The sequence below is a fragment of the Dipodomys merriami genome, unplaced genomic scaffold (assembly GCF_024711535.1).
Source record: "Dipodomys merriami isolate MVZ:Mamm:240054 unplaced genomic scaffold, mDipMer1.0.p SCAF_1, whole genome shotgun sequence".
Classification (NCBI taxonomy): domain Eukaryota; kingdom Metazoa; phylum Chordata; class Mammalia; order Rodentia; family Heteromyidae; genus Dipodomys; species Dipodomys merriami.
The window spans coordinates 128,779,188-128,805,307 of NW_027202270.1; the positions used below are offsets into that span (position 1 = coordinate 128,779,188).

Genomic DNA, 26,120 nt, shown 5'->3' on the forward strand with positions numbered 1-26,120 from the left:
ACAGCCCCTTGCTCCCCTGATGCTTTCCTGCCTCATAGAAGATGAAAGGGCCAAAACTTAGGAGAAACCATGGCCAAACCACACACTCTGGTCTAAGTCCAGTAAATAGGCCTCTTAACCACAAAGGAATCCCACTCTGGCTTTTCCTTGGCCAAGGAGCTGGATAAGGAACACACACACTACCCACCCCTGCCTCCAGAGCACTGGAGGGTGCTGCTGTCTGGAGCCACTCTCGAGAGGGGCAGCGGCAACAGCTGGCCAACAGAGAGGAGGACCACAAGGACTCCGGAAGGTCACAGCCACAGCAAGAAGTGCCCGTGGGAAGCAGGAGCCGGGCAGCAGGATCTTGGGCTCTGGCCAGGAGTTTGAACTGGCTTCTGGGGCTGGTGGAGGGATCTGAACTAGGCAGGGACCAAATGAGGGGCCCTAGAGGAAGTGTGTCTGCTGCCTGGTGCAAAAGATAAAGAGATACGGGTAAAGGTGAGATGTGGGGGGTGGAGGAGAGGAAGCAATCAAGTGGGAGTTATTGGGTGATGGTGCTGGTCTCCAACTGGGAGACTTAGCTGAGGTTGAGGAATGGATGTTGGCTATATTCTATTTGGATTTCAGGGGGGCCTATGAGATACCACAAGGCTCAGATTTGAGACCCAGCTGCACTATCAGCCCCCAAGGTGAGGCCGTAGGGTGATACTACCAAAATCAGAGCTTGAAGCCCGGCCCCTGACTGGCTTCCTGGAACCAATTCAGGAAGGGAGCCCTTCATGGTCAGCAGTGCACTACAGGTCAGGTAAGCACTGAGCTGTGTCCCCTGCTAGAAGAACAAATGGGGTAGGTAGCCTTGCAGGACAGTGTCTCTTGGAGCAGGTCTCTTGGCCCAGGTAGAGAAAAAGTGGCAGCCATTCTGTGAGGTATGAATTGAGTACTGAAGCCCCTGGCATCAAGGTCACACCAGGGGCAGCTGATATCAGTGGCCCAGCTTCCTCTCCTTACCCATGCACAGCTGTTCCCATCCCAGCATCCTGTCCAAAATAGCCACTTGTCACTTGCTGCGAACATCACTTCCCCTCCTCAGTCATTACAGCTCAGCCCTGGCCGTCCCTTCCTCCACTCTCCCAGGCTCCAAGCAACCTGCCTTCCTCTGAGCAGAGACCGGGGAGGTGGGGGGGGGGGGTGACGGTGGGGGTGGGAGGGCATGCCCCACCTGGAGGTCTTAAGACACAGGGCTATCTCCTGCCTGGAGCATTATGAGGCCCAAATGAAATGAGTCTCAGAACTCTCAGAACCTAACCTAGATCCCACATACTCCAGGAAGGAGAGGCAAAAAAAAAAAAAAAAAAAAAAAAAATCTGATTAAAGAACGAACAAGAAACCAACTGATGTGAAATAAAAGGTCACTGAAGTCCCCCATGCTGTGTAGACCTGTGGTTGGTGCAGGGGAGATCTGGCCGTGTTTGGAGACATTTTCTATTCCGTGACCTAGAGGGAACTATTACTGGAATTCAGTGGGTAGTGGTCCCACATACAAAGGACCAAAACAACCAAATTTTATAGTCCAAAGCATCAGTAATGCTAATGTTAAGAAACTCGAATGCCACTGGTAGCTCATGCCTATAATCTTAGCTACTCAGGAGGCTGAGATCTGAGGATCACAGTTTCCAGCCTGGGCTAGTCTATGAGATTCATCTCCAATTAATTACCAAAAAGCGAGAGGTGGAACTGTGGCTCAAATGGTAGAGCACTAATCTTAAGCAAAAAGTTGAGGGACACACACACACACACACACACACTTTTTTTTAAGTGTAAAAAAATAAAAATAAGACAAAACAAAACAAAACATACTATAGGTTTGCCTATAATCCTAGCAATTGGAAGGCTTGAGGCAGAAGCATGAGTTCAAGGCCAGCCTAAACTAAAGAAAGAAAGAAACCCAATGTGGTCCAACCAATGGAAAAGCAAGCTATCCAATGAGGCTTCTGTAGCCCCCACCACTGGCTCCGGGCCTCAGAGGAGTTAGTGGTGACAGTGACACACATGACAGAAAGGTAGCCCCCCTGCACCCCAGCTTGTGTGGACAGGGAAGGGGCTTCCCACATGAGCACTGTACCTGGACCATCGAATGTTCACGCTGTCTCCTGCCACCACGCACTGCAGCCTGGCCGTGTCACCCTCGCTCACTGTCACCGTAGGAGGCAGCCCTGTGATTGTCAACTCCCCTGGGCACAAGAGGGCAACACAGTCAGCCTCTACATAGACCTTGCCCTCCTGTGCCACTTGATCTCAAAGGACATTGGCCCCGCTCAGAACTGCCACCTTACCCAGAACTCTGAGCTGGACCCAGCGCTGGTCCCTGTCCTGTCCATTGAAAGCAATGCAGGCATAGAAGTCGCCATCTTCCACTGCCACTTGGCTGATGACCAGAGAGCCATCGGGCTGCAGCTGGTGTCTAGGAACCAAACACAGTCAGTTGGTTCCAGTCCCAAGGGAGCTGGCCTGGGGCCAGAGAGACAGTAAAGCAGAAATGAGACGCACAGCAGCGGCACTGTTCAGGGAGGAATAGCTAACGAGCTCCTAGGCCTCAGACCCTCACGCCTTTCTTCTGCAAGCACTTTTATTTACTGCTTTTTTTGGCATTTGCTCACCATGCTTGCTTAGCTAGTACCTGGATCACTTGAGCCATGCCTCTAGCCTGGATTATGGATGGTTATTTTGGACTTTTTTTCTGCCAGGGCTGGCCTTGAATTGCAATCTTTTGGATCTCAGCCTCTAGAGTAGCTAGAATTACAGGCATGACCTACCAGTGCCCACCTAACATTTGGCTTTTAAGCCTAAGCAATTGTTTTTGTTTGTTTTGTCGGTTGTGGGGCTTGAGTGCTGTCCCTGAGCTCTTCAGTTCAAGGCTAGTGCTGTACCTCTTGTGTCACAGCTCTACTTCTGGTTTTTTTAAATTGGAGGTAAGAATCTCATACACTTTCCTATCTGGGCTGGCTTTAAACCATGATCCTCAGATCTCAGCCTCCTGAGTAGCTAGGATTATAGGCGTGAGCCACCAGTGCCCGGCAGAAATCAAGTTTTCTAAAACAAGATAATTGCACTTTAGGTTTCTAGTCTTTGCTATCACTTAAGCAGGCTCCACATATGGTTGTACCTATGACTTAATTGCTGCGTAAGGTCAAGCTTTTATATGTCAACTGGGAACAGCATGAGCCTACGTGTGACTCCTGGAGATTACACAAGAAAACAAGCCTCACTCTCCGGGGGTGGCCGATAAATGTCAGCCATCAGAATCCAACTAGAACTACGGCCATGCCATCTCCTCCCATCAGCCTCAGTTTGTTGGTCTCTCATTTCTGTCTACCTGACCCATTCTGGAAAAACCCAGAGATTCCATTGCTGGCTGCCCGGGGAGTCCAGTGTTCCCAGTTCCATCTCCTGAGAGCCCTGGCATCCCGCTCAAGCCTCTTCAGGATGCAGTGTGCCCGGAGGGGCCATGGGGAGAGGGAAGGGAAGAGCTGAATGAACCTGGGTGAGGAGACCGGCCGTCCGTCCCTCTGCCACTCGATGGTTGGGGGCGGGAAGCCTTCAGCTCGACAGGTCAGCACGATCCGCTGGCCTGGACTGGCGTCCACCACCCCTGGCTGGGTCCTGTCTAGACGCAGTCTACAAAACAAGCCACCCAGAGCTGTGAGGGGCTCCCCCACTTCCACGGACACCTGCCCACAAGTCCTCTCCCTCTCCAGCCAGTTTTCAGCTTGGAACTGCACTCCTTGAGTCTGTGGGGGACACTATCCTAAAACTACATGGGGTAAAGTAGCTCAAAGCTACTGGGCTGTCCCCCACCTTGTACACTCTCCTGTCCTTCCGTTGGCTCTCCCTTATCCCCTACACACCCCTCCATAAACTCAACCATTCCTAAGGGCCAACTCCAAACCCTCTTCTCCTTCAAGAAGCAACCTGAGCCCCACACCCACGGTCCCTTCAGCTGAGTGGCTCAAGGGCCGGGATTTCCCTTCCTCCCTGAGGCCCAGCTCATACGGCAGGGTTCCTGCGGGCCTAGTAAGGCCTGGCAATGGCACATACCTTTCCCTCCTTTCATTGGGCCCCAGGACCCTGGCACTTGGGAACGAGAGACTAAGAACAGGATGACCTGGCTGAGTTGTTACCTGGTTGTGGGCCGGGACTGGGCGGGGATGGCGCCCCGGGCCCCAGCATCCGCCCCTAGACTGGGATCTGGAGGTCTATGGCCCTGGACCGGATCCCTGAGATGGGGGAAGTGGCTCCGCTCGGGTTCAGCTGGCACTGCCCTGTCACCCCCTGCGGGGAGGTCGGGAGAAGCAAGGTGTGAGCTGTGGGAAGAAGGAACTGGGAGGAGCCAGAGCCACGGGAGAGATGAGGAGCCTCCTGTCACCAAAAGTGGCCCGCAGAAGCGCTCTAGCTCCCCCTCACCCCCCTATGTGTGGGGGTGACTGGAGGAAACCCCCTGCCTTGCTCCTCACGCCCCGTCCTCCCACGCTGGGGCCTGTGAGCCAGGGGTGGGAGTACACCTGTGACCTGAAGCTGGATCTTCTGAGGGTCATGGCCCGGCCTGAGGCTGCCGCAGCTGTAGGTGCCAGCGTCCTCGGCCCGCAGAGGGCTGATGACCAGGGAGCCATCGGACTGCAGCTGGTGCCTGAACAGAAGGAAAGGGAGGTGGGAGCTGGGCTTCCTCAGCCCACGCCCGCGCAGGGCAGCCGCAGGGGTCTCAGCCGTGGAGGACGTCCCGCACACTAGCGATGCGATGATCTCTGCTACACACACCTGTCAGAGGAGACGGGCCGGCCATCTTTCTGCCACCCAGCCTGGCGGTCCACGAAGGCGTCGTCAGGACAGAAGAGCTGCACCAACTGCCCCAGCGCTGCCTGCACCAGCGAGGGCTCCGAGCCGCCCAAGCTGATCCTGGAGAGGTGAGAGGCGAGGCTCTGCCTGCTGGTATGAGGGCTAGGACCAGAGACCACCACCACCACAGGTGGCCTGGCATAGGCCCCGGTGGGACCTGAGAGTCCAAGCTCCAGAAGCTTCTGGAGACCAAGCTCCAGAAGCCTGGGTTGACGCAGGACTTGGGCCCAGCACCAAGCCCAGGCGGGGCAGGGGGTGGTGTAAGAACTACGTATGCCATACCCGCTGCAGCAGCGGGCTGAACTAAGCTTGGCACATATGTCTGTTGTTTCCTCAAAATGCTTATTCATAAAAATTCAGTCCCAAGGGTAGAATGAATAGAAGAATAACGTCATAAACAGAAGAAACAGAACCCAACAGAATGCCGGGCGCCGGTGGCTCACGCCTGTAATCCTAGCTACTCAGGAGGCTGAGATCTGAGGATCACGGTGCAAAGTCAGCCCGGGCAGGAAAGTCTGTGAGACTCTTAAATCCAATAAACCATTCAGAAAACCGGAAGTGGTAGAGTGCTTGCTTTGAGCTAAAGAGCTGAGGGACAGAGCCCAGGCCCAGGGTTCAAGCCCCAGGACCAACAAAAAATAAAAATAAAAAGAACCCAACAGAGCAGGAAACAATATCACCATTTAACATCTGAAAAATCCAAGTGACTTGCCACAGGGAAGACAGGCTCAGGACTACCCAGCCGAGCTGACGGGGAGTGGAGACACCCACTTCTACAGCATGTCTAGGAGACACCCCAGCCCACCCCTAACAAAGGCAGCAAGGCCTCCGCAGGGCTGCCTGGGACCAGAAGTTAGGACAGGGAGGGGCGTTGCGCTCAGGGGTTTAGCTCTGACAGGCTCAGCTCTGGCTTGGGCACCCTGGCCCCCCACCAGCCTCACCTGGAGTTGCTGTGGGAAGGTGGTACCGGCCGTCCAACATCTCTGCCCAACCCAGGGGCCCTAGGCCCAAGCTCCTGGCCCCAGGGCTGTTCTCCAAAGGGGGTGCGAGGCGCTTCCCCCGGCCCACGCTCTCGTTCTTCCTGCCAAGGCCCACCAGAAGGTGGGAGAAGTCTTGGAACGGTGGCCCCATGTTGGTGCCAGCTGGTCTCCTGCTGGCCTCTGGGACGGCTGCCGCCCCCATCCAGATGAGTGCGCTGGCCAGTGGCCCCAGGCAGGTGGTGATGGTGCCCATGCTGGGCCTGACAGCTGCTCATACACTCCTGCTCCGAGGCGAAGTTATTGGCGTTACCATGACAACCGCCGAACCAGAAGCGGTTGCACCGACCCACCGCTGGGACGAAGTACCAGCGGGCGGTCCAGTCCGTACAGGAGCCCAGGGCACTGGGCAGCAGACACCGTACAGGGTAGGCTGGAGGCAGGAAGGGCCATGTCACCTAGGTGGCTAGTGATATAGCTCACCCCCAAGCCCCTGAGCCCCACACTCACACAGACCACCTGTTTCCCATTCTGTTTTAGGGCACAGCTGCATTCCTGCCCTCCCTGGAAAGCCCAGATGGGATCCAGGATGTGCTCACTGCCCTGACTTGTCCAGATGCCTCCATCCACAGAACTGCGCCTTCAGAAGGACAGGGCCGGCTCCCTGGGAGCCCCCCACCCCCACCCCACTCCCAGCCAAAGCTTACCTGGCTATGCCTCGCTATCCTTGGGCCTGGACCCCCACTTGCAGCCTGCCTTCTAACAGCCCTCCCTGTCAGCACGGCTTACCCCATCTGTCCACATTCAGATGAGACCACGGCTGCCTGTCCAGGTGCCCAGCCTCCACAGAGCCTTGACCACCAGCCTGCGGCTTGGAACACCCCAGGACTGATCCCTGGCGGCTTGCCCAGGATCAGCCTGTGCTCCCGCCTCAGGGGATCCAGACCAGCCTCCCTCACCGCTCAGCAGCCTCTGCCTCACCCACATCGTCCCAGGCACAGCCTGGCTCCTGGTACAAGCCAGGCCTCCTTTGTTCAGGGTCTCCCTTCTTATAACCGTCCCTGACCCCCCACAACATCCAAAACACCTCAAGTGCCAACTTGGACACAAGAAACATGTACCACCATTCCCTAGCCTGACATCTAGATTCTCAAGTGTCTTAGAAGTGGGTCAAGGCTGGTAGACAGGCCTCTGGCTCTGGGCGGTAGCCGGGGCCCCAGTGGGACCTGGCCACTCACGGAAACTGGGCTGGTCCACACAGCCTTCTCCAAACGGGCCGGCTGCGGAGGTCACGTCGTCATAGCAGCAGCCAAACTGGGAACCCCGGCATTCCATGGGCTCGCTCTGCTCTGCCTGGGGCCGGTGGGCTTTGTGGGGCTGGAGAGGAAGTGCAGAATTGAGGAGTTAGGAATAAGTCTGTCTCCGTGGAGATCCAAGGCTGCCTGGAGGAAAGCAGCAAGCAGAGGGAAGGGACGGAACGGTGGGTCTGAAGTGCACAACCCCAGCCTAGGAGGAGATTAGAGACCAAAGAGTGTGGGATAAAGAAAGACCTTCTCTGTACCCTGTGCCCTACAGAGTGGCCCAGGCCACAGGCAGACACTGCCCTCCCTCACCAAGGCCAAGCTACAATGATCATGTGACACTGAGCAGGGATGGGACACCGGCCCCACTCACTGTTGGCCACATCCTTACCATGGAGCCTCCTGCTTGGGTGCCCGGCCGGCTGCCAGGATTGTCCCTGCTGTAAGACCTGCCACAGCCAGCTTGCTGGGGTCCCTCGGCTGCAGATACCCCATCAGGACAGCAGCCATACCTAGACAGATAGCATGCAGCCTTGCCTCACTGCCAGCCCCAGCTCCCGCCCTTTTGCTCACTCCCGTGCCTATATCCAGCATGGCAAACCCGGACTCAACACTGCCGGCCTGGAGGGCTGAGCAGGTGCTGGTCGGCATGCCACACCTGTCCCAGTCTGTCCCCTCCTCCACTGCCACCCAGCTACTTCCAGTGGGGGCAACAGCAACTGTTTTTTATTTGTTTTTGTTTTGTTTTGTTTTTGTTGTGGGGCTTGAACTCTGGGCCTGGGCGCTGTCCCTCAGCTCTTTAGCTCAAGGCTAGCACTCTACCACTTGAGCCACAGCGCCACTTTCGGTGTTCTGGTGGTCAGTTGGGGAGGAGTCTCATAGAGCTGGGCGCTGGTGGCTCACGCCTGTAATCCTAGCTACTCAGGAGGCTGAGATCTGAGCATCGCTGTTCAAAGCCAGCCTGAGCAGGAAAGTCCGTGAAACTCTTTATCTCCAACAAATCGCCAGAAAGCCAGAAGTGGCTCTGTAGCTCAAGTGGTAGAGCGCTCGCCTTGAGCTGAAGAGCTGAGGGACAGCACTCAGGCAAAGAGTTCAAGCCCCAGGACCGACCAAAAAAACAAAACAAAACAAAATCTCATGGACTTTTTCCTGCCCAGGCTGGCTTTGAACCACAATCCTCAGATCTCAGCCTCCTGAGTAGCTAGGATTACAGGCAGGGGCCACCACCAGTGCCCAGCAGCGATTGTAACATATCTGAGTCACTCATAGAACCCCTCAATCAACAAGGGGGAATTCATCTAAGCCAGTTCAGCAGATAGGAGATAGGCCAGAAGAGAGGGTTCTACCGTTTATCTTACTTCTGCCAAGCAGGTGTTAAAATGGGGGGTGAGAGGGAGGGGAAAGGTCCCAGCACCTCCGGCATCCGGGGCCTGTTGTTTTCATGCATTCTCACAGCCCCACCCAGTGGCCATCTCGGTTTCCAGTTCTCAGAAGAGGAAACCATGATCAGAGGTCACTCAGCACACAGCTGGTTGGCCACTGAATCCTCCAGGGCAGTTCCTGAGGGCAGCCTGTCCAAACAGGCCTTGGGAGAGCTACGGGGGTGGGGCGGAGGGCACTGGCAAGGGGCCGTCACTCAGTCTCTCTCTGCAAGTCTGGGACAGACGGTATTCAGAGATTTTTTTTTTTTTTTTGGGTCCGGTCGTGGGGCCTGAACTCGGCCTGGGCACTGTCCCTCAGCTCTTCAGCTCAAGGCTAGCACTCTACCACTTGAGCCACAGCGCCACTTCCAGCTTTTTTCTTATGTGGTGCTGAGGAATCGAACCCAGGGCCTCGAGCATGCAAGGCAAGTGCTCTACCACTGAGCCACCTTCCCAGCCCCAGATTTTTTTTTTTTTTTTTTTTTTTTTTTGTCGGTCATGGGGCTTGAACTCTGGGCCTGGGTGCTGTCCCTCAGCTCTTCAGCTCAAGACTAGTGCTCTGCCACTTGAGCCACAGCGCCACTTCCGGCTTATTCTACTTATGTGGTGCTGAGGAATTGAACCCAGGGCCTCATGAATGCAAGCACTCTTACCATGGAGCTACCTTCCCAGCCCTATTCAGAGATTTGGAAGAACTAGTCATCGCTGTCCAGCTTGCCTCTGGGCTCCCAGAGAGCTGGGATCTGAGCACAGGACCTGCCCTTCGTGCCTGCTCTGAGACTCAGGCGAGTTCTCCACAGGCTGACTTCTGGGGACTACCTTTGACAGCCACGCCCCCAAGACCACACATCAGGGGAGCTCAGAGACTAAACCTCAGGAGTCCTGATCCTGAGCTCTGCAAACCTGCCCAGCCCCTCCCCCAGGCAGAGAGGCAGACCCAGGGCCCACCACGGCCCAGCCCACCTTCCTTCCCTCCCCTGCTGGACTGTCCCAACGCACCTGCTCTGCTGACAGGAGCCCCCAGCCCCAGGGCAGCCTTGCCACTGCGGCCCCAGAGACAGAGACCGTCCATCGGGGCAGCACCCGTGGGGGCTGTGCCTGCAGTCTCCAGGTCCGGAGCTGGGCCTTGGGGGCAGCTGATGTGGAGAGCGGGCTGGGCCTGGAGGTGACACGTGGGGCCTCTGCTCTCCCCTGGGGTTACTCCGGGCCCAGGGTCGTTCCTGATCCGCCCACTGTTGGTCTCTAGGACCTAGAAAGGAAAAAGCACGATGATAAGTCCACCCTAAGCCTCCCCACTGCACGTCCAGTGTCCACACCGGGCCCACTGTGCTCTGGTTCCGTAGACCCTGGGCCGCCAGTACCCGGATGGAGACCCTTCCCCCACTCACATAGCTCTGCTTCCTACCTGAGGAAGGGGCCACCCGGGGGCCCAAAGGCATCCGGGGGTCCCTGGGGCGGGAATGTGAGTTCTGGCCACTGGGGACCTCTGCAGGAACCAGGGCAACAGGTGCAGAGGGCGGAGCCAGAGAGAAGGAAGGAGCAGAGACAAAATTAGCACCTCATCACCTAAACCAAAAATGATAACAGACTTCACCTTCCAACTGGACTAAATAGGGGCTGGGTGTGGCTTAGCCATGGAGTATGCGCTGTAGAAGCACAAGGCTGGCCAGCGTGGTGTCTCATAGCCGTCAGCCCTGCTCCCTAGGAGACAGAGAGTGGAGGGGGAATCATGGCTTAAGGCCAAGTTAGGCAAAAAGTTAATGAGGCTGGGTGGCTGAGGCCTGTAATCCTAGCTACTCAGGAGGCTGAGATCTGAGAATCCCAGTTCAAGGCCAATCTGGGCAAGAAAGGCCATGAAACTCTTTTCTCCAACAAACCTCCAGAAAACTGGAAGTGGTACTGTGGCTCAAGTGGTAGAGCACTTGCCTTGAGCTGAAGAGCGCAGGGACAGCGCCCAGGCCTAGAGTTCAAGCCCCACAACCCACCTGAAAAGCTAATGAGATCCCCATCCCAACGAATAGCTAGACACAGTAGTGTGTACCAGCTTCGAGGTAGGTATCTGCAGGAATCCCTCAGGCCTGAGGCTGGCTTTAGGCAAAAAGGGAAATCCTTCCTGAAAAATAACTAACAAAAAAGGGCTGAGGGTGTGGCACAAGTGGTAGATCCCCTGCCTAGCAAGCATGAGACCTGGAGTTCAAGTCCCAGGATCACCACACACACACACACACACATACACACACACACACACACACACACACACACACACACACACACACACAAACACACACACACAGCATAAAAACAAAATATTAGCAGGCCTTTGGTGGTGCAGGCCTGAGATCTGAGGATCATGATGCAAAGCCACCCTGAGCAGAAAACTTATCTCCAGTTAAACAGCAAACAAAAACAAAAACCTGAGATGGAGGGGCTGGGAAGGTGGCTCAGTGGTAGAGCGCTTGCCTTGCATGCCTGAGGCCCTGGGTTCGATTCCTCAGCACCACATAAGCAAAAAGAATAAAGCCGGAAGTGGCGCTGTGGCTCAAGAGGTAGAGCACTATCCTTGAGCTGAAGAGCTGAGGGACAGCGCCCAGGCCCAGAGTTCAGGCCCCACGACTGGACCCAAAAAAAGCCAAGGTGGAGCTGTGGTTCAAGCGGTAGAGCGCCAGCCCTGAACCTCCCTACTGTGCCTGCACGCGACTCACCGCAAGCCTGGGCAAGCTTACTTATCCAGTCCTACATACAGGTGGGCAAGTGGAGAGGAGAGATGCTGCCCTAGGCCACACAGCTGGGCAGCCGCTAAGATGGCTGTCAGAAGCGCCGTCGCAGTGACCCTGCCCCTCCCTCCTGTTCCCCACCTCGAGGTGTCACAGCTCAGAGACCAGCGCTGTACCTCAGAGCCGGACACGCCGGTCTACAGGGCTACGAGTCTCCCGGCCTCCTCACTCTTCCTCAGCAATAACCCCACCCTTCCTCAGTGTCCTGACTACACCCCAAGCAAAGGCCAGCAGCCTCTGCTCCTTCCTCCTCCTGTCCAGAGACTTCCTTTCCAAGAGCCCTGGAGATGAAGCAGGAAGAGGAGGCCGGGACAGCAGGAAAGACAGTCTTTTCTGGAATACTTCCTTCCCTCAGCACCCAGTCACTCCTTCAACAAATCATTGCTGAGTGCCTACTTCTGGGGCAGGGATGGGGGCGGGGGACCATCGTGAGGCCGAAGGGACCAGGACTAGTGGCACACACCCATAATCTCATCTACTCTGGAGGTGATTTAGAAAGGATCCTGGCTCAAGGCCAAAAATAAATAGATTCCCCCTATCCCAACAGCACAGCCAGGAGTACTTGCGCTTGCCTCTAATCCCAGCTATGTAAGAGGAACAGGTAGGAGAAGGTTAGCCCAAAGCTAGCCCAGGCAGAAACAATAAAGTGAAATACACAGCTGGAGGCATGGGTCAAATGGCAGAGGGCCTGCCTAGTGATCACAAACCCCTTGAGTACAATTCCCAGACTACGGGGGTCATGGGCCTGGCCCTCCAGCAGCTCATACCTAATAGTCCTGAGAAGCTGTGTACAACCACAGCTGCACTAGGAAGCTGGCTAGCCCAGGGTGGAAACAGGTGCTTCTGATGCAGGGGGAAAGCAACCACGGGGCCGGGATGTGTCAGGCGAAGGCCCCGGGCAGGAAGTGCACTGGCCAGAACAGGGAGGGAAAAGTAGAGCCCCCCGGGCCTCACCCTGAGCACGGTGGCACGGACGGCTGTTGCAGGACTCCACCTCCGTGGGCTTCGGCTGCTGCAGGTTCCCACAGTGGCTGGGGGGTCCGAGGGCACAGACCACCTGTCGCCTCCTTGTGCCTGAGCCGCAGCTCTTGGAGCACTGGGGCCCAAGGGTGAGAAGAGAGAGCCCTGAGGCTGGGGGGGGGGGGTAGTGGGGGGGGGCGGACGGGAAGGTGCCTCAGACCCACCCGAGGGGTTGAGCACTCACTGGACTCCAGGGGCCCACGTGCCAGGCCTGGTCATGGAGGGGACAGGCCTCCAGCACGCAAGGCTCACTGAGGGGCGGCTGGCTCTCCAGGGAGCAGGCGGAGGCCTGGAGCACAGATCCCTGGGCACTCCTGCAAGTGATGCTCCTCCTCCGGACACCAGCGCCACAGGTGACAGAGCACTGCAAGAACCGGCTGTCAGCGTGAGCTCGGCCCAGCCCAGAGGAACCATGCGAGGCGGGACAGCTGGAGGCCCCCCAGCCCGACACAGGGCACATGCAGACCATACCCTACTCTCTATCTCTCACTCCTGGGCCCAGAGAGGCTGAGCCACTTTGGGAAGTCATACAGCTTCATCATGGTGGCTGATGCCAGAGTGTAGGGCAATTTCTACATCCCTTTATTTGTAGGTATGGGGAGCAATCTTCAGCCTTAGATCTATCAGCTTTTCCCTCACCCCCAAAACTACCTCTCGCTGCTTCTCTGGACCAAGGGAAAGCCTTGTCACCCAGCTCCGGGAAAAACCTGGTTCAGAACCAGTTTAGTTCCAGCCTTGGCCACAGCTTCCAAGACAGCTTGCCTGCTTGGTCTGCTGCTGCACAGGCCCCAGCCCCATTCCTGATTTGCGGTCCAGCCTGGGTGGGGGCTCCTGCCCCAAGCCTCACCTCGCCCCAGGGCTCCGCTCTCCAGGCGGCACAGCGCTGCAGGTTGCAAGCCTGGGTGGAGGGAGGCTTCCCGGGCAGGCCTGCGCAGTGGGCCTCGTCCACCGCCTCCTGGCCGCCGGCCCCATCCAAGGAGACACAGTAGACAGAGCGGGCCTGAGAGCCTCCCCCACAGGAGGCTGAGCAAGGAGCCCAGGGCCCTGCCTTCCATCTGGCAAAGAGCAGGAATCCGGTGAGGAGCAGACAGAAGACCCCCGCCCTCCGGCCCCAGCCTGCTCACCCTCTGAACCCCAGGCCTGCACAGATGGAGCTGAGGAGCTCTACACAAAGGCCGCAGGTACTCCAGGCATCCCTGGCGACCACTCGCCCGCTGTCTGCAGGGTCCTAACAGCTCCAAGCCCGACAGTGGCAGTCCGTGCTCCTGTTCTAACCCCAAGGCCCCCTTTTTTTTCCCTCTCACCACGTCCCATCACCCCAGCCAGGCCCTTTCCCCTCCAGCTCCCACCTTGGATGTGGCACTTCAGGAGGGCTGTACTCTGTATGGGTGGAGTGGCCCTGCTTGGCACCAGGGTACACGGAGCAAAGCACAGGGCGGCCCCAGCGCACCATGCAAAGCCAGACCCCGGCGCAACAGAGCAGGAGGCACAGCACAGCACCAGCCGCCTACAGATTACCTGTTGTCATATGCGTGCTGGGCCCCAGCATAGCGCCACACCCGGCCGGTGCAGGTAAGACACCCTTTATGCACGGACAAAGGCATCCCGAATGCCAAGGCACAGGCCCTTTGGCCAGACCCCTTGCTGGCTTAGTCAGGGACTTCTGATCCTGTCCCCAACCCTCCTGCCACCAGCCTGGGCATTCTGAGCACTGTGTGGGCCTAACCCTGGACCTCAGGCCCTTGTATTGGCCCCTTGGTGACCATGGCCACCTCTGGCAGCCACGGCTGGGGGAGGGTTGGGCTCCTGGACCTCTTTGGTGCCTATGCCTGAAACCACATAAAGACTTTTTTCCCCTTCCACCCACCAGAAGAGGAAGGGACTGGCAAGGCCTCACCGCTTGGTCTGCGGGCACGGGTGAAGGTGGCAGGGGCGGCGGTCAGCCGGGCGAGGCTGGCGCTGGCACATGTGGTCAGGGTAGATCTCATTGTCGATGGTGCAGAACACAAGGCGGGACTGGTGGCCTGCCAGAGGCCCAGGGCAGCCAATCAGACAACACTGTCCAAATGCAATCTGGGCCAGCCACCACTCTGGACTCTGCCCTGGGTTCATCCTGATGAGGTCTCAGATAGCCATCTGAGAGAAGTGCTGTCACATCCCAGTGTGTGTGTGTGTGTGTGTGTGTGTGTGCGTGCGTGCGTGCGTGCGTGCGTGCGCGCACACAGGGCCTGAGCACTGTCCTTGAGCTTTTGTGTTCAAGACTACACTCTACCACTTGAGCCAGAGCTCCTCTTCTGGCTTGTTGGTAGTTAATTGGAGATAAAGAGTCTCCTGGATGCTGGGTGCTGGTGTTTCACACCTGTAATCCTAGCTACTCAGGAGGCTGAGATCTGAGGATCAAGGTTCAAAGCCAGTCAGGAGGGGCTGGGAAGGTGGCTCAGCAGTACAGTGCTTGCCTTGCATGCATGAGGCCCTGGGTTCAATTCCTCAGTACCACATAAACAGAAAAAGCCAGAAGTGGCGCTATGGCTCAAGTGGTAGAGCGCTCGCCTTGAGCTGAAGAGCTCAGGGACAGTGCCCAGGCCCAGAGTTCAGGACCCGTGACCAACAAAATAAATAAATAAAAACTTTAATAAAAAACTCTCCTGGACCCAAGTTGTTTTTGAACCACCATCCTTCGCTCTCAGCCTCCTGAGTTACGGGTGAGCCACTGACACAAAGCTATTATCCCCGATTTATAGAGGACGAAGCAGAGGCTCAGGGTGTGAGGTGGGGGTGGGTGGCAGAGAGCAGCCTCACACCGGGTCCCTGGCCTCCACTCCCCAGGGGGCTCTTGGCCTAAGAGATGCCACCGCCTTCCTAGTCTTCAGGTTGGGAGTACCCAGGAGGTGATCCCATACCCCCATCCACAATCCATCTCCCCAGGGTCCGCCCGGGCAGGGGTCCCTCACCTCCTCCACACTCTGCGCTGCAGTCGGTCCAGGAGCCGTGGCTCCAGCCGAAGGCGGGGCGGGGGCCGCCGGGGCCCAGCGGCAGGTAGTACTCGTAGTGCACGCCGGGGTTGCGCTCTTGGCTGATGAGCTGCATGGCAGGGTTCCCACTCAGGTGACTCTCAGTGTGTGTTGAGGGACCCCCACCTGGCCAGGGCACCCCCCTCCACTCCCCACACCGACCCTGCCCGTTCACCTCAATGATGAGCGGTTCCGAGGTGGGGCCTCGGGCCAGGAGCCGCTCAGGGACCAGGTCCCCTTCAGCGCCCCGCTCATAGTGCAGCACAGTGCTGGCCACGGGCAGGGCCTGGGCCTCCTCGATGCTCCAGTGCCCGTTGAGGTAGTAATCCCCGTGGAGACTCTTCACCGCTGCATGCGGGAGAGCGGGCGCCCGGTCAGCTGGGTGCTCTTGACCCCCAACCCCGCGCCCAGTCCCCATCCTCACCCAGGAAATTCCTGCTGGCAGCCGCCTCCTCGATTCGGATGCTGGTGGCTCCGGCCGGAATTATGAAAATCTGGTTGTAGCCTGATAGGGGGCAGAGGTTCAGGTGGGGGTGCAAAACTGTTCCATGCCGCCCCCCTTCTGTCAAACCAAGGGCAGGAGTCACCCCCAGATGCTAAGCCACACAGCACAGCTGTGAGTGAGGAGGGTCTGGCTGCCTGCGGCCTGGGCTGCTGTCTGAGGAAAGCGTTTTAAAAAAGCCATGCGGGAGAGAAGGGAGGGGCGCCCGGGGGGGGGTGTGAGCTCACACAAATGGGCAGGGGTCCTACTGGAAGTGGGCACACACCCCACCCCACAGCCACCAGGGAGCTGTCAGACATGATCCAAGCCAATGGTCCCACGGGGTACCATAGGGGTTGGGCAACTCGGCCCCCAGGAAAGAGAGAGAGATGGGGCTGGGAAGGTGGCTCAGTGGCAAAGCGCTAGCCTTGAACTAAAGAGCTGAGGACAGATCTAGGCCCAGAGTTCAAGCCCCACGACCAACAGAGAGAGAGAGAGAGAGAGAGTCCCTGCCCTCCCCAGCCCCAGCCCCCACCTCTCCTGAGGTCATCAGCATCAAAAGTGCCTGTGACGGGGTAGCAGGTGGTTCCGTCCCCCCCACACTGCAGGCACTTGTCCTCCTGCTTGAGCGAGTCTAGTTTGTGGTCGCAGCTGACGACCTGCCGGGAAGGGAAAGGGGAGAGGCGAGGGCAAGATGAGCGAGCGCAGAGGGAGACGCAGGCAGGCGTAGCTGGGCTCCGGCCTGGTCAGCCCGGCTCCCCAGCACCCGTGTGCTTACAGCAGCAAGCCAGGGCTGCAGACAGTCCACTCATGCTCAACATGCATTTGGGCTTCTGGTGACCACCCCATCTTCTTCTGGAGGCCCCCTCCCCCCTGCAGGGTTGGGATGGAGTTCCCCAAGCCCATGGCTTATTCTCCTTCCTAAGAAAAGGGATCAGGTAAGCTACAGGCCAAGACAGGTCCAAGGCCAACCCAGGAACTCCTGGGAATGAGGCCCTGCCCTGGCGGCTTCCAGGCTGGGGCAGCCGAGGCTTGGATCTGCCATGCTAGCACACTGCAGGGGAGGAAACTGCTCAAACCTGGTAGTGACCGAGGACGGGAAAGCAGGCTGTGGGGAGAGAAGTTTCTAGCAGCACCATTCGAGCACCCCCTTGCAATAGTTTTGGGCTTGCTGAAGTCAGTTTTGGTTAGGTTCCTATAACAGGCCACCCTGAGGGGTTTTTGTTTTGTTTTTTTAAATAAAGTTTAAGCTCTCAAAGGGCAAAGCTGGGCACTGGTGACTCACACCTGTAATCCTAGCTACTCCGGAGGCTGAGATCTGAGGATCATGGTTCAAAGCCAGTCCCGACAGGAAAGCCCATGAGACTCTCATCTCCAATTAACCACCAGAAAACTGGAAGTGGAGCTGTGACTCAAGTAGTAGAGTGCTAGCTTTCAATGAAAAAACTCAGGGACAGCATCCAGGCCCTGAGTTCAAGTCCCATCACTGACAAAATAAGGGGGGGCAAAGGTAAGCTGGGATGGGGTGGGGGTCACAGGGCATCTGCAATAGATCCTAGGAGCTGGGCCTGGTGTCCTTGTAGCCTGAGAGATCATCAAGCTCTTGGCATCCCCTGGCCCTCTGGTGCTGGACAGGGAGACACCTGTCAGAAACCCCGGCCAGGGAGAGGCGGGGGAGGCGGGGACTCACCCGGCAGGCGCCTTCCACACAGACATCGCGCGTGCCAGGCTCACAGGGCGTCCCGTCCACCACGGCCTCCCTGTGCCTGTAGTAGAAGTTCTCTCCCTTGGGAATGCAATTCAGTTCACACTGGTTTGGGGCTGGAGTGGGCAAGAGAGGAAAGCTGAGATTCCCCACTCAGGCCCTGGTTTTGCAGCAGGGAGCGAAGGCAGGGGCAGAGGCACGTGCGTGGCCTGGAGAGCAAGTTCTTGTAACAGCACCCCTCCCCGACCAGCACAGAACCCTGCCCCCATGGGTGGGGTGGGGGACATTCTCCATGAATCAGCTGCATCTCTGGAGAGCCAAATCAAAGATATCCCCAAATAAGGAAAAGCTACTCTCATTTATAATAACAAGCTCAAAAGTGTTAAGGATATAGCCTTGTCAAGAGCTGTTATATTTAATATCTACACATTATATATACACTGTTTAACAGGATACATATTAACAGGATAAATCATAATCATGTCTATAAGGCAGACACCCTTGGATAATCTTTCCTCTGTAAGTCAGTTTTTCATGGGATAGGTAACAAACAATCCTGTCCACTTCAGGATCCAGGTACAAAATGCCAAAGGACCAAAGTGGGGTCACTCCTCTGGCCCCGGTAACCCTGGACTGGTGTGGGTCAGGGTGCCAGGTGGCCACAACTAGCTTGCAGTGAGCAGTGACAACTGATGCCTGGACTAACTTAAGGCTGTGTGTGTGTGAGCTGGTGCTAGGGCCTGAACTTGGAGCTCCCCACCCCCCACTCTTCTTTGTTGTTGTTGTTGTTGGTCCTGGGGCCTGAACTCTGGGCCTGGGCGCTGTCCCTCAGCTCTTCAGCTCAAGGCTAGCGCTCTACCACTTGGGCCACAGCGCCACTTCCGGCTTTTTCTGCTTATGTGGTGCTGAGGAATTAAACGCAGGGCCTCAGGCATGCAAGGCAAGCGCTCTACCACGGAGCCACCTTCCCAGCCCTGAGCCCCCCACTCTTGCTTGACTTTTTCACTCAAGCCTGGTATTCTACCACTTAAGCCACACCTCCGCTTCCAACTTTTGGCTGAGTAATCAGTCTCATGGACTTTCCTGCCCAGGCTGGCTTTGAACCTTGACCCTCAGATCTTAGATTTCTGAGTAGCTAGGATTCCAGGCGAGAGCCACTGGCTCTGAGCCTAGGGCATCTTCTGACTCTCATTGTGTGTGTGTGTGTGTGTGTGTGTGTGTGTGTGTGTGTGTGTGTGTGTGTGTGTGTGTGTGTGTGTGTGTGTGTGTGTGTGTGTGTGTGTGTGTGTGTCTGGGTTTTCCCAGCTCTAGCTGTTTAAAAACAAACTCCCTGCACCCTGCTCCTCCACCCACATCCTCCCAGCACCGATGAGGGTAAGTGGGATTCCCGGGACAGAGCCCCTCGCAGGCCCTCTGCAGTTTGCCCCCACCATTCCCGGCCTCCCCAACCCCGCCAGGGCTGCACACCACCTGCAGGCTTTGAAAGGGACAAGGGGAGGGGCCCCTCAGCACGCATGCGCGCGTGTCCATGTGCCGAGGGCGGGGTGGGGGGGGGCCCTGGTGGCTTGTAGGAGTTAGGTGACATGTGACAGTGGAGGTGGCACGGCCGGGCGGGCGCTCACCCCCGTAGTAGGGCAGCCACCGGTACCGCCGACCCTGGAACTCCATGCTGTCCAGTTCCGCGCATTGCTGGGCTCGGAAGTCGCGCGCGCCGTGGGGGCAGCTCTGTGTGATGGAACCGAAGCTGGGTCCCAGCCTCTGCGTGGGGGGTGGGGTCCCGCCCGACCCCCACAAGCCCGCCCGGGACCCCCCGCCCCGCTCCCACCCTCGGCCCCTCCAAGCCCCAGGCGGGGACCTGAGCCCCAGGGATCTCGTGCGCCCCCCCAAGGCCAATCCAGGGAGCTGGTGAGGAAGGGGCTGGGGAAGTGGGGGGCCCGGGCTGGGAGGGATTTACTTCTGGGTGGCAGATTTGATGGCTCCGGGCTGGGCCCACGCAGCTGGCACCTCCGTCTCTCCTGTGGGATGAGAATACTGGGCACCCCCTCCTGGGTTTCCCTGCAGGGCCCCTGGCTTAGGAGGCGGGGTGCTTGGTGAGCCAGAGTGGAGGCCAGGCGAGGAGGGGGTGAGTCACACAGAAAGCCCTTGGGGGGGTGTGATTAGCCCTGTGTTTGGTCTGACTCTCCCTCTCCTTCTCTTTCTCCTCTATTCCTCCTCCTCCTCCTTGTCTTCCAGTCCTGGGGCTTGAGCTTAGGGCCTGGGCCCTGTTCTTGAGGTGGTTTTTGTTTTTGTTTTTCTCAAGTGTAGCACTCTACCACTTGAGCCACAGCTCCACTTCCAGCTTTCTGATGACTAATTAGAGCTAGACATCAGACTTTCCTGCCTGAGCTGGCTTCACCCCTGAAATCCTCAGATCTCAGCCTCCTGAGTAATAAGGATTACAGGCATGAGCCACTGTGGCTAGCTAGCTCTAACCTTGCTTTTCGTTGTCGTTGGTTGTGGGGCTTGACCTCTGGGCCTGGGCGCTGTCCCTGAGCTCTTCAGCTCAAGTTTAATGCTCTACTACTTGAGCCACAGCACCACTTCTACCTTTTTCTGTGTATGTGATACTGAGAAACCGAACCCAGGGCTTCATGCATGCTAGGCGAGCATTCTACCACAGAGCCACCTTCCCAGCCCTAACCTTGCTTCTTAAAGCAAATTTCTAAAAAAGCCCCAGGTGCTAAGAGGTCACCGGTAAGGTTAGTCTGCAAGGAGAGTAAACAGAAGACTCCACCCCTCCTGCTCCCCACCCAGCTCCTCAGGAGCAGAGTTCACCCCACATACACACACAACCTCACCACCCTGTGCCCACAGGTGTTAGGGTGCAAGGCACAAAGTGAAATATGCCTGGAGAATCTGTACTTGACAAGCAGCGGAGGGAGAGAAGCCCCAGGTCCCAGGAACGGCTGGCTGGACATTCTTCATTAATTCCACAAATGCATGCCTTGCGCGCTGCGCACTGCAGCCGGAGCGGGGACGCAGGCTGGCTCTGCTCTCCAGAACCACGCTCCTGCCACTTCCCGAATAAATCTGTCCCTTGTGGCCCATGACACCGGTCACCCATGACCCAGAAGCCAGCTGGCCTTTCATCCCCCTTACCTCTCCGAGAAGCAAGGGCGCTCCCGGAACCTGATGCCCCCTCCACACGTCCTGCTGCACGGGCTCCACGGGCCCCAGGCGCCCCAGCGGTCACTCGGCCGCCTCACCTGGGAGGCCTGTAAAAGATGGGAGCAAGACAAAGTAAGCCAGGAGTCCTCACAGGAGACCCCCAAGCCAGACCTGGAGTCTCTCTTCCAGAACTGTCCCTTTAGGATATACCAACACTGTCAGGAACACCAATATACTCATTACAAAATGAGCCAACTAGCCCAGTGCGGTGGCTCACGCCTGTAATCCTAGCTGCTCCGGAGATGGACATCTGAGGATATGTGGTTCAAAGCCAGCTCAGGCAGGAAAGTCTGCAAGACTCTTATCTCCAATTAGTCACCAAATGGGGCTGGGATGGTGGCTCAGTGGTAGAGCGCTTGCCTTGCATTCATGAGGCCCTGGGTTCGATTCCTCAGCACCACATAAGCAAAAAGAAAAAAGCCGGAAGTGGCGCTGTGGCTCAAGTGGTAGAATGCTAGCCTTGAGCTGAAGAGCTGAGGGACAGCGCCCAGGCCCAGATTTCAGGCTCCACAACCGGACCCCTCCCCACCCCCCAAAAAAGAATCCAATTAGTCACCAAAAAGCCAGAAGTGGAGCCTGTGGCTCAAGTGGTTGAGTACTAGCCTTGAGCAACTCAGGGACAGTGCCCAGGCCCTGAGTTCAAGACACAGAACTGGTCTGTGCACACATGTACAAGGACACACACACACACACACACACACACACACACACACACACACGAGGCAGATAGAAGAAGCCACAGAGAGACAAATGAGCACAGACAACACCTGCATGAAAGACACAACCAACGGAGACCCTGTGCATTTCACAGTGTTGACAGGAGACAGACAATAGACTCTAAACATGTGCCATCTTCTAGCAAGGGGCTTTATTTTTACAGTGTTGCCACATAAGAATCTTTAGGGGGAAAATATCACTAGCATTTTTTTTTTTTTTTTGCCAATCCTAGGGCTTGAACTCAAGAGCCTGGGTGCTGTCCCTGAGATTTTCTGCTCAAGGTTAGTGCTCTACCACTTGGCCCACAGCGCCACTTCTAGACTTTTCTGTTTATGTGGTACTGAGGAATTGAGCCCAGGGCTTCATGCATGCTAGGCAAGCATTCTACTACTAAGCCACATTCCCGGCCCAACTACCATTCTTTAGAGCAAGCTAGTGTTAATGCAGTGGGAGGGAGAGCAAGCTCTTCTCCCTGTAGGAGGCTCTGGAACCCTGCTAGAGTGAGGTTGGCTCTCCAGTTACCTATACCTGAGGCAGCCCAAACTGCACTAAACTTGCTGAACCAAACACAAAGCCAAGAAGGAAGAGGTAGCCAGACCAAAGGTGTCACCTTTCCCTTGTAACGCCTTCACTTCTAGCAGGGCCTGAACCCCCAAGCTTCCCAAACTAGAGAACCAAAGTATCAACGCGGTCTCTTAGTGACATGAAACGGATTGGACCCAGTATTTTGTTTTCAAAAGGCAGCAATTGCAACAACCCAGATGCCCTACAATAGATGAGTGGATCCAAAAGAAGTACTTATACACAATGGAATTTTATAAAGGATCATATACCATTCACAGGAAAGTGGATGCACCCAAAACAAATCATGTTAAGTGAAGGAAGCCAAGCTCAGAGAGACAAATGGCGCCTGTTTTCTCTGCTTGGAAGCTAGATTTAAAATACACAAGTACATGATAAATCATACAGGACTCTGGGCATTCATTCACACACAGTGACACCAAAAGAGGATACTCTTAGGGAAAGAGCACAGAGGTGCAATGCCTCAGTGTCCCGGTCACATAATGTGATGTTTATTAAAATGAACACCAGGAAATGGAAAAAAGAGGTTTTCTTTTCTCTTGTCTGTCTTCGGGAGGCAAGGGAAGCACAGAAATGGAGAGACAAAGGGTAAACACGGCAGTGATAATCACTAGACACTATGTTGAAAATGAACTATACAACTTCTACGTGGGGGTGGGAGGGAAAAATTGGGAGAGAGCAAAGGAAAAGGTGACATTGTCCAAAAAGAAATTACTCATTACACTACGTATGAAATGGTAATCCCTCTATAAACCACCTTTACGATAACAATTTTTTTGTCAGTCATGGGACTTGAACTCAGGGCCCAAGTGTTGTCCCTAAGCTTTTCTACTCAAGGCTAGCACTCTACCACTTGAGCCACAGCACCACTTCCAGTTTGCTAGTGGTTAATTGGAAATAAGAGTCTCAAAGACTTTCTAGCCCTGGATGGCTTTGAACTGCGATCCTCAGATCTCAGCCTCCTGAGACACTAGGATTACAGGGGTGAGCCACCAATGCCTGACCTATTTTCATTAATAAAAAAAAGCTGGGAGCTGGTGCTCACGCCTATACTCCTAGCTACTCAGGAGACTGAGATCTGAGGATTGTAGTCCAAAGCCAGCTTGGGCAGGATAGTCTGTGAGACCCTTATCCCCAATTAACACCAGAAAACCAGAAGTGGTGCTGTGGCTCAAATGGTAGAGCGCTCACCTTGAGGTGAAGAGCTCAGGGACAGCGCCCAGGCCCAGAGTTCAGGCCCTACAACCAACAAAACAAAGACAGTGCTGGCATGGTAGAGTGGGTGACTCGTTGGAATTCTGCTCGCTTCTCCCCCAACCCATACACCAAGCCCCATCAGTGCATGACAAGAGTTCAGGACCCTCTTCCACCTCCCCTCCTGGTGAACTGCTGTCCTCGTTCGCTCCCTCCTCCAGGCGAGGAGGGGCGCCCCAGCCACAGAGCCACTTCACCCAACAGGATGAGAGGGAAATGGCCTGAGCACAGAGCTATCCAGGGGCCGGGATCGTGTGAAGCATCTTGAAAGCATTCCTTCTGCGTCTGGTCTGGCACCTGTGGGGTGGGCACACGCGTGCGGGGCCACCTGCACACTGACAGAGGAACCCTATCTGGGCTCATCTGAGTGACCCTAAGCCTCCCCGGCACCCCTGCACACTGTGTGTCTGCAGGAAACACGTCGGATCGTGAGCAGAGCCAGCACATTTTGTTCCCTGTAATTACGCATGCACGAGCTGCTGTGGCAGCAGTGTGGTGCGTAGCCCCGCCCGGCCCAGGCCTGTCCTGTCCTGTCTCCTCTGCTCTCCACACCCCACCCATTCCTCCTCCAGCTCCACTAAGAGTTCCCAGAATAGTCCACTGCCCACGGAATAGGGGACAAAGGACACAGGGAGAGAGACAAAGCCGGTGAGAGGAAATGACCCAGGGGAGGGCCTCACTGCTACCACCTTTAATCACCTCTAACCATTCATCTCCTCAAAGAAAACCTGTGAGCAAGTGTCACCAAGGGACCCTGAGAAGATGCTCAGCATCCCAAGGGGGGACCAGCGGACCTGTCCAATGGGGCACCCCACCAGAGAGGGACAGGAGTGAGGGAAGAGGCAGGCCCAGGCTTCTTTGGGACTCACCCTGCGAGAAGAGGAGGTAGAAGGTGACTGTGGCTGTGGCTGGTCTAGGAACAAAGGCACCTAACCCTATCATAAGTCTTGATTCCCTGCATGACGCCCTGCAGGTTGGGCATTCTAACTATTCTAACTCCCAAGGCAGAGGGTGTTATGGGATGGCTTTAGGTCGGTGGCCCCTCTCTCCCTGGGCTTTGGCATACATGCAGCTGGGCACCAGCACATGGGAGACCTGAGAGGGTGGTAACTTGGGAACAAGGGCTGTAGGGCAGCAGAGGTGAGGGGACATGGGAGCTGGCAGGGAGAAGAACATGAAGAAGATGGCTGTAGTTCTCCTGCTGTTCAGACTGTGGCTGGGGATGGACCATGGACTTGAAGGACTGTCCAGTGTCCATTCAACCCTGCCTGTTCTCATCCTCTACCCGCATTTCCACAGATCCTGCACCACCTCTAGCCTCCCCAAATCTGAATAGTCTGGGTCCTTTCTCAGGGGTCCTCCCTCTCTCCCTTCTGCCGGCCACACAAGAGGTGGGCAGGGTGGCACCCCGTTTGGCCTCTCCAGACACAGTACCTGCCTGCCTCTGTTAGATGCCCAGCTGGGCAGACCCCCTCCTCCCAAAAATGCCATCTGGAATATCCTCTGCAGCCTGGCACCAGTAGCTCACACCTGTAATTTAGCTACTCAGGAGGCTGAGATCTGATCATTGTTTCAAGACAGCTCAGGCAGGAAAGTCTGTGTGACTTTTATCTCCAATTAACCAGCCAAAAGCAGGATGTGAAACTATGGCTCAAGTAGTGGAGTGCTGACCTTGAGCACAAGGAGCTTAAGGCCACAGCCTCTAGGCCCTGAGCACCCAGGTGCATTCTGCAGGGCCCCTTTTAATGGAACTTCATTTGATGGATCATTGGTTTCCTATATCCACTCTTTGCACTAGTAAGGAAGCCACTAGTACTGGTGACTTTTTTTTCCAGTCATGGGGCCTGAACTCTGGACCTGGGCGCTGTCCCTCAGCTCTTCAGCTCAAGGCCAGTACTCTACCACTTTAGCCACAGCGCCACTTCCGGTTTTCTGGTGGTTTAATGGAGATAGGAGTCACACTGACTTTTCTTACCTGGGCTGGCTTTGAACTATGATCCTCAGATCTTGGCCTCCTGAGTAGCTAGGATTACAGGAGCCAGCTACCGGTGCCCAGCCCCACACCCTTTTGAAAGGAGAGTTTGGTGAGAAGCTCTAAGGTGCCAACTCCTGATGGCATCTTCCTGGCCTTCCTCCTCGCCTGGGAATGTTGTTTTGGCAGGAATGGGCTCCAGCCTGCCTCCTACAGCATCCCTGTCCTGGTCTCCCTCACCTCTACTAGGTGGTGGGGCTGGATTGGGGCTGAGCGGAATTGCACTCACCTTTGACTCTGGTGCAGCTGTGAGCAGCAGAGGCAAGAACAGGAGCAGCAGCATCTCCGGCTGATGGGGAGGCCAGGTGTTAGAGTGGGAGGGGGGCTGAGCCCACCCTACCACCCACCCTCACACCTCCCCTCCACGTCCAGCCCCAGTGCTCTGGTGACAGCAGTGAGAACTTCCACGACCAGGAGACCGCACCAGATTCCAGAGAGTGGTGGGGCACAGCAGAGAACTCTAAAGGCCCCACACCAGCCATGTAACTCACATGCACAGAATAGAAAATGCCCATCCCTGGTAGAAGTTCAGGAACCACTTGTTTCTGGAGGAAAATAAAAAGAGAAGACAATTAAAAACACTGCTACAATTATTGAGAGCAGGTAGTTCAGAACTAAAGTAACCAGGCTTATTGTTTGAAATCAGTCAAGAAATTCCTTTTTAAAATGCCATGCCAGCTGGGGTCACATCTGTAGTCCTAGCAACTCAGGAGGCTGTGATCTGAGGACTGAGTTCTGAAGCAGGCTGGGTTGGGAAAGCCCGTGA

General features: G+C 56.2%; 1 protein-coding gene across 1 annotated transcript in view; it reads right to left on the reverse strand.

The window, feature by feature from the left end:
- The window catches only part of Papln (papilin, proteoglycan like sulfated glycoprotein), a 31,363-nt gene extending 5,510 nt beyond the window's left edge, over positions 1-25,853 (reverse strand). Inside the window, exons 1-25 of the mRNA XM_070030680.1 lie at positions 25,846-25,853; positions 25,584-25,643; positions 20,701-20,816; positions 19,517-19,577; positions 19,185-19,287; positions 17,548-17,678; positions 16,393-16,516; positions 15,801-15,881; positions 15,552-15,724; positions 15,317-15,446; positions 14,263-14,389; positions 13,213-13,420; positions 12,550-12,729; positions 12,300-12,441; positions 9,977-10,057; positions 9,571-9,820; positions 7,542-7,662; positions 7,088-7,226; positions 5,814-6,282; positions 4,795-4,932; positions 4,542-4,666; positions 4,161-4,311; positions 3,520-3,657; positions 2,316-2,443; positions 2,105-2,213 (exon numbers count right to left, since the gene is read on the reverse strand). Of these exons, the coding sequence (XP_069886781.1) occupies positions 2,105-2,213; positions 2,316-2,443; positions 3,520-3,657; positions 4,161-4,311; positions 4,542-4,666; positions 4,795-4,932; positions 5,814-6,282; positions 7,088-7,226; positions 7,542-7,662; positions 9,571-9,820; positions 9,977-10,057; positions 12,300-12,441; positions 12,550-12,729; positions 13,213-13,420; positions 14,263-14,389; positions 15,317-15,446; positions 15,552-15,724; positions 15,801-15,881; positions 16,393-16,516; positions 17,548-17,678; positions 19,185-19,287; positions 19,517-19,577; positions 20,701-20,816; positions 25,584-25,637 (3,479 nt within the window). The 5' untranslated portion in view covers positions 25,638-25,643; positions 25,846-25,853. The remainder of the gene's footprint in view (positions 1-2,104; positions 2,214-2,315; positions 2,444-3,519; positions 3,658-4,160; positions 4,312-4,541; positions 4,667-4,794; positions 4,933-5,813; positions 6,283-7,087; positions 7,227-7,541; positions 7,663-9,570; positions 9,821-9,976; positions 10,058-12,299; positions 12,442-12,549; positions 12,730-13,212; positions 13,421-14,262; positions 14,390-15,316; positions 15,447-15,551; positions 15,725-15,800; positions 15,882-16,392; positions 16,517-17,547; positions 17,679-19,184; positions 19,288-19,516; positions 19,578-20,700; positions 20,817-25,583; positions 25,644-25,845) is intronic.
- Between the last annotated feature and the right edge of the window lie 267 nt (positions 25,854-26,120).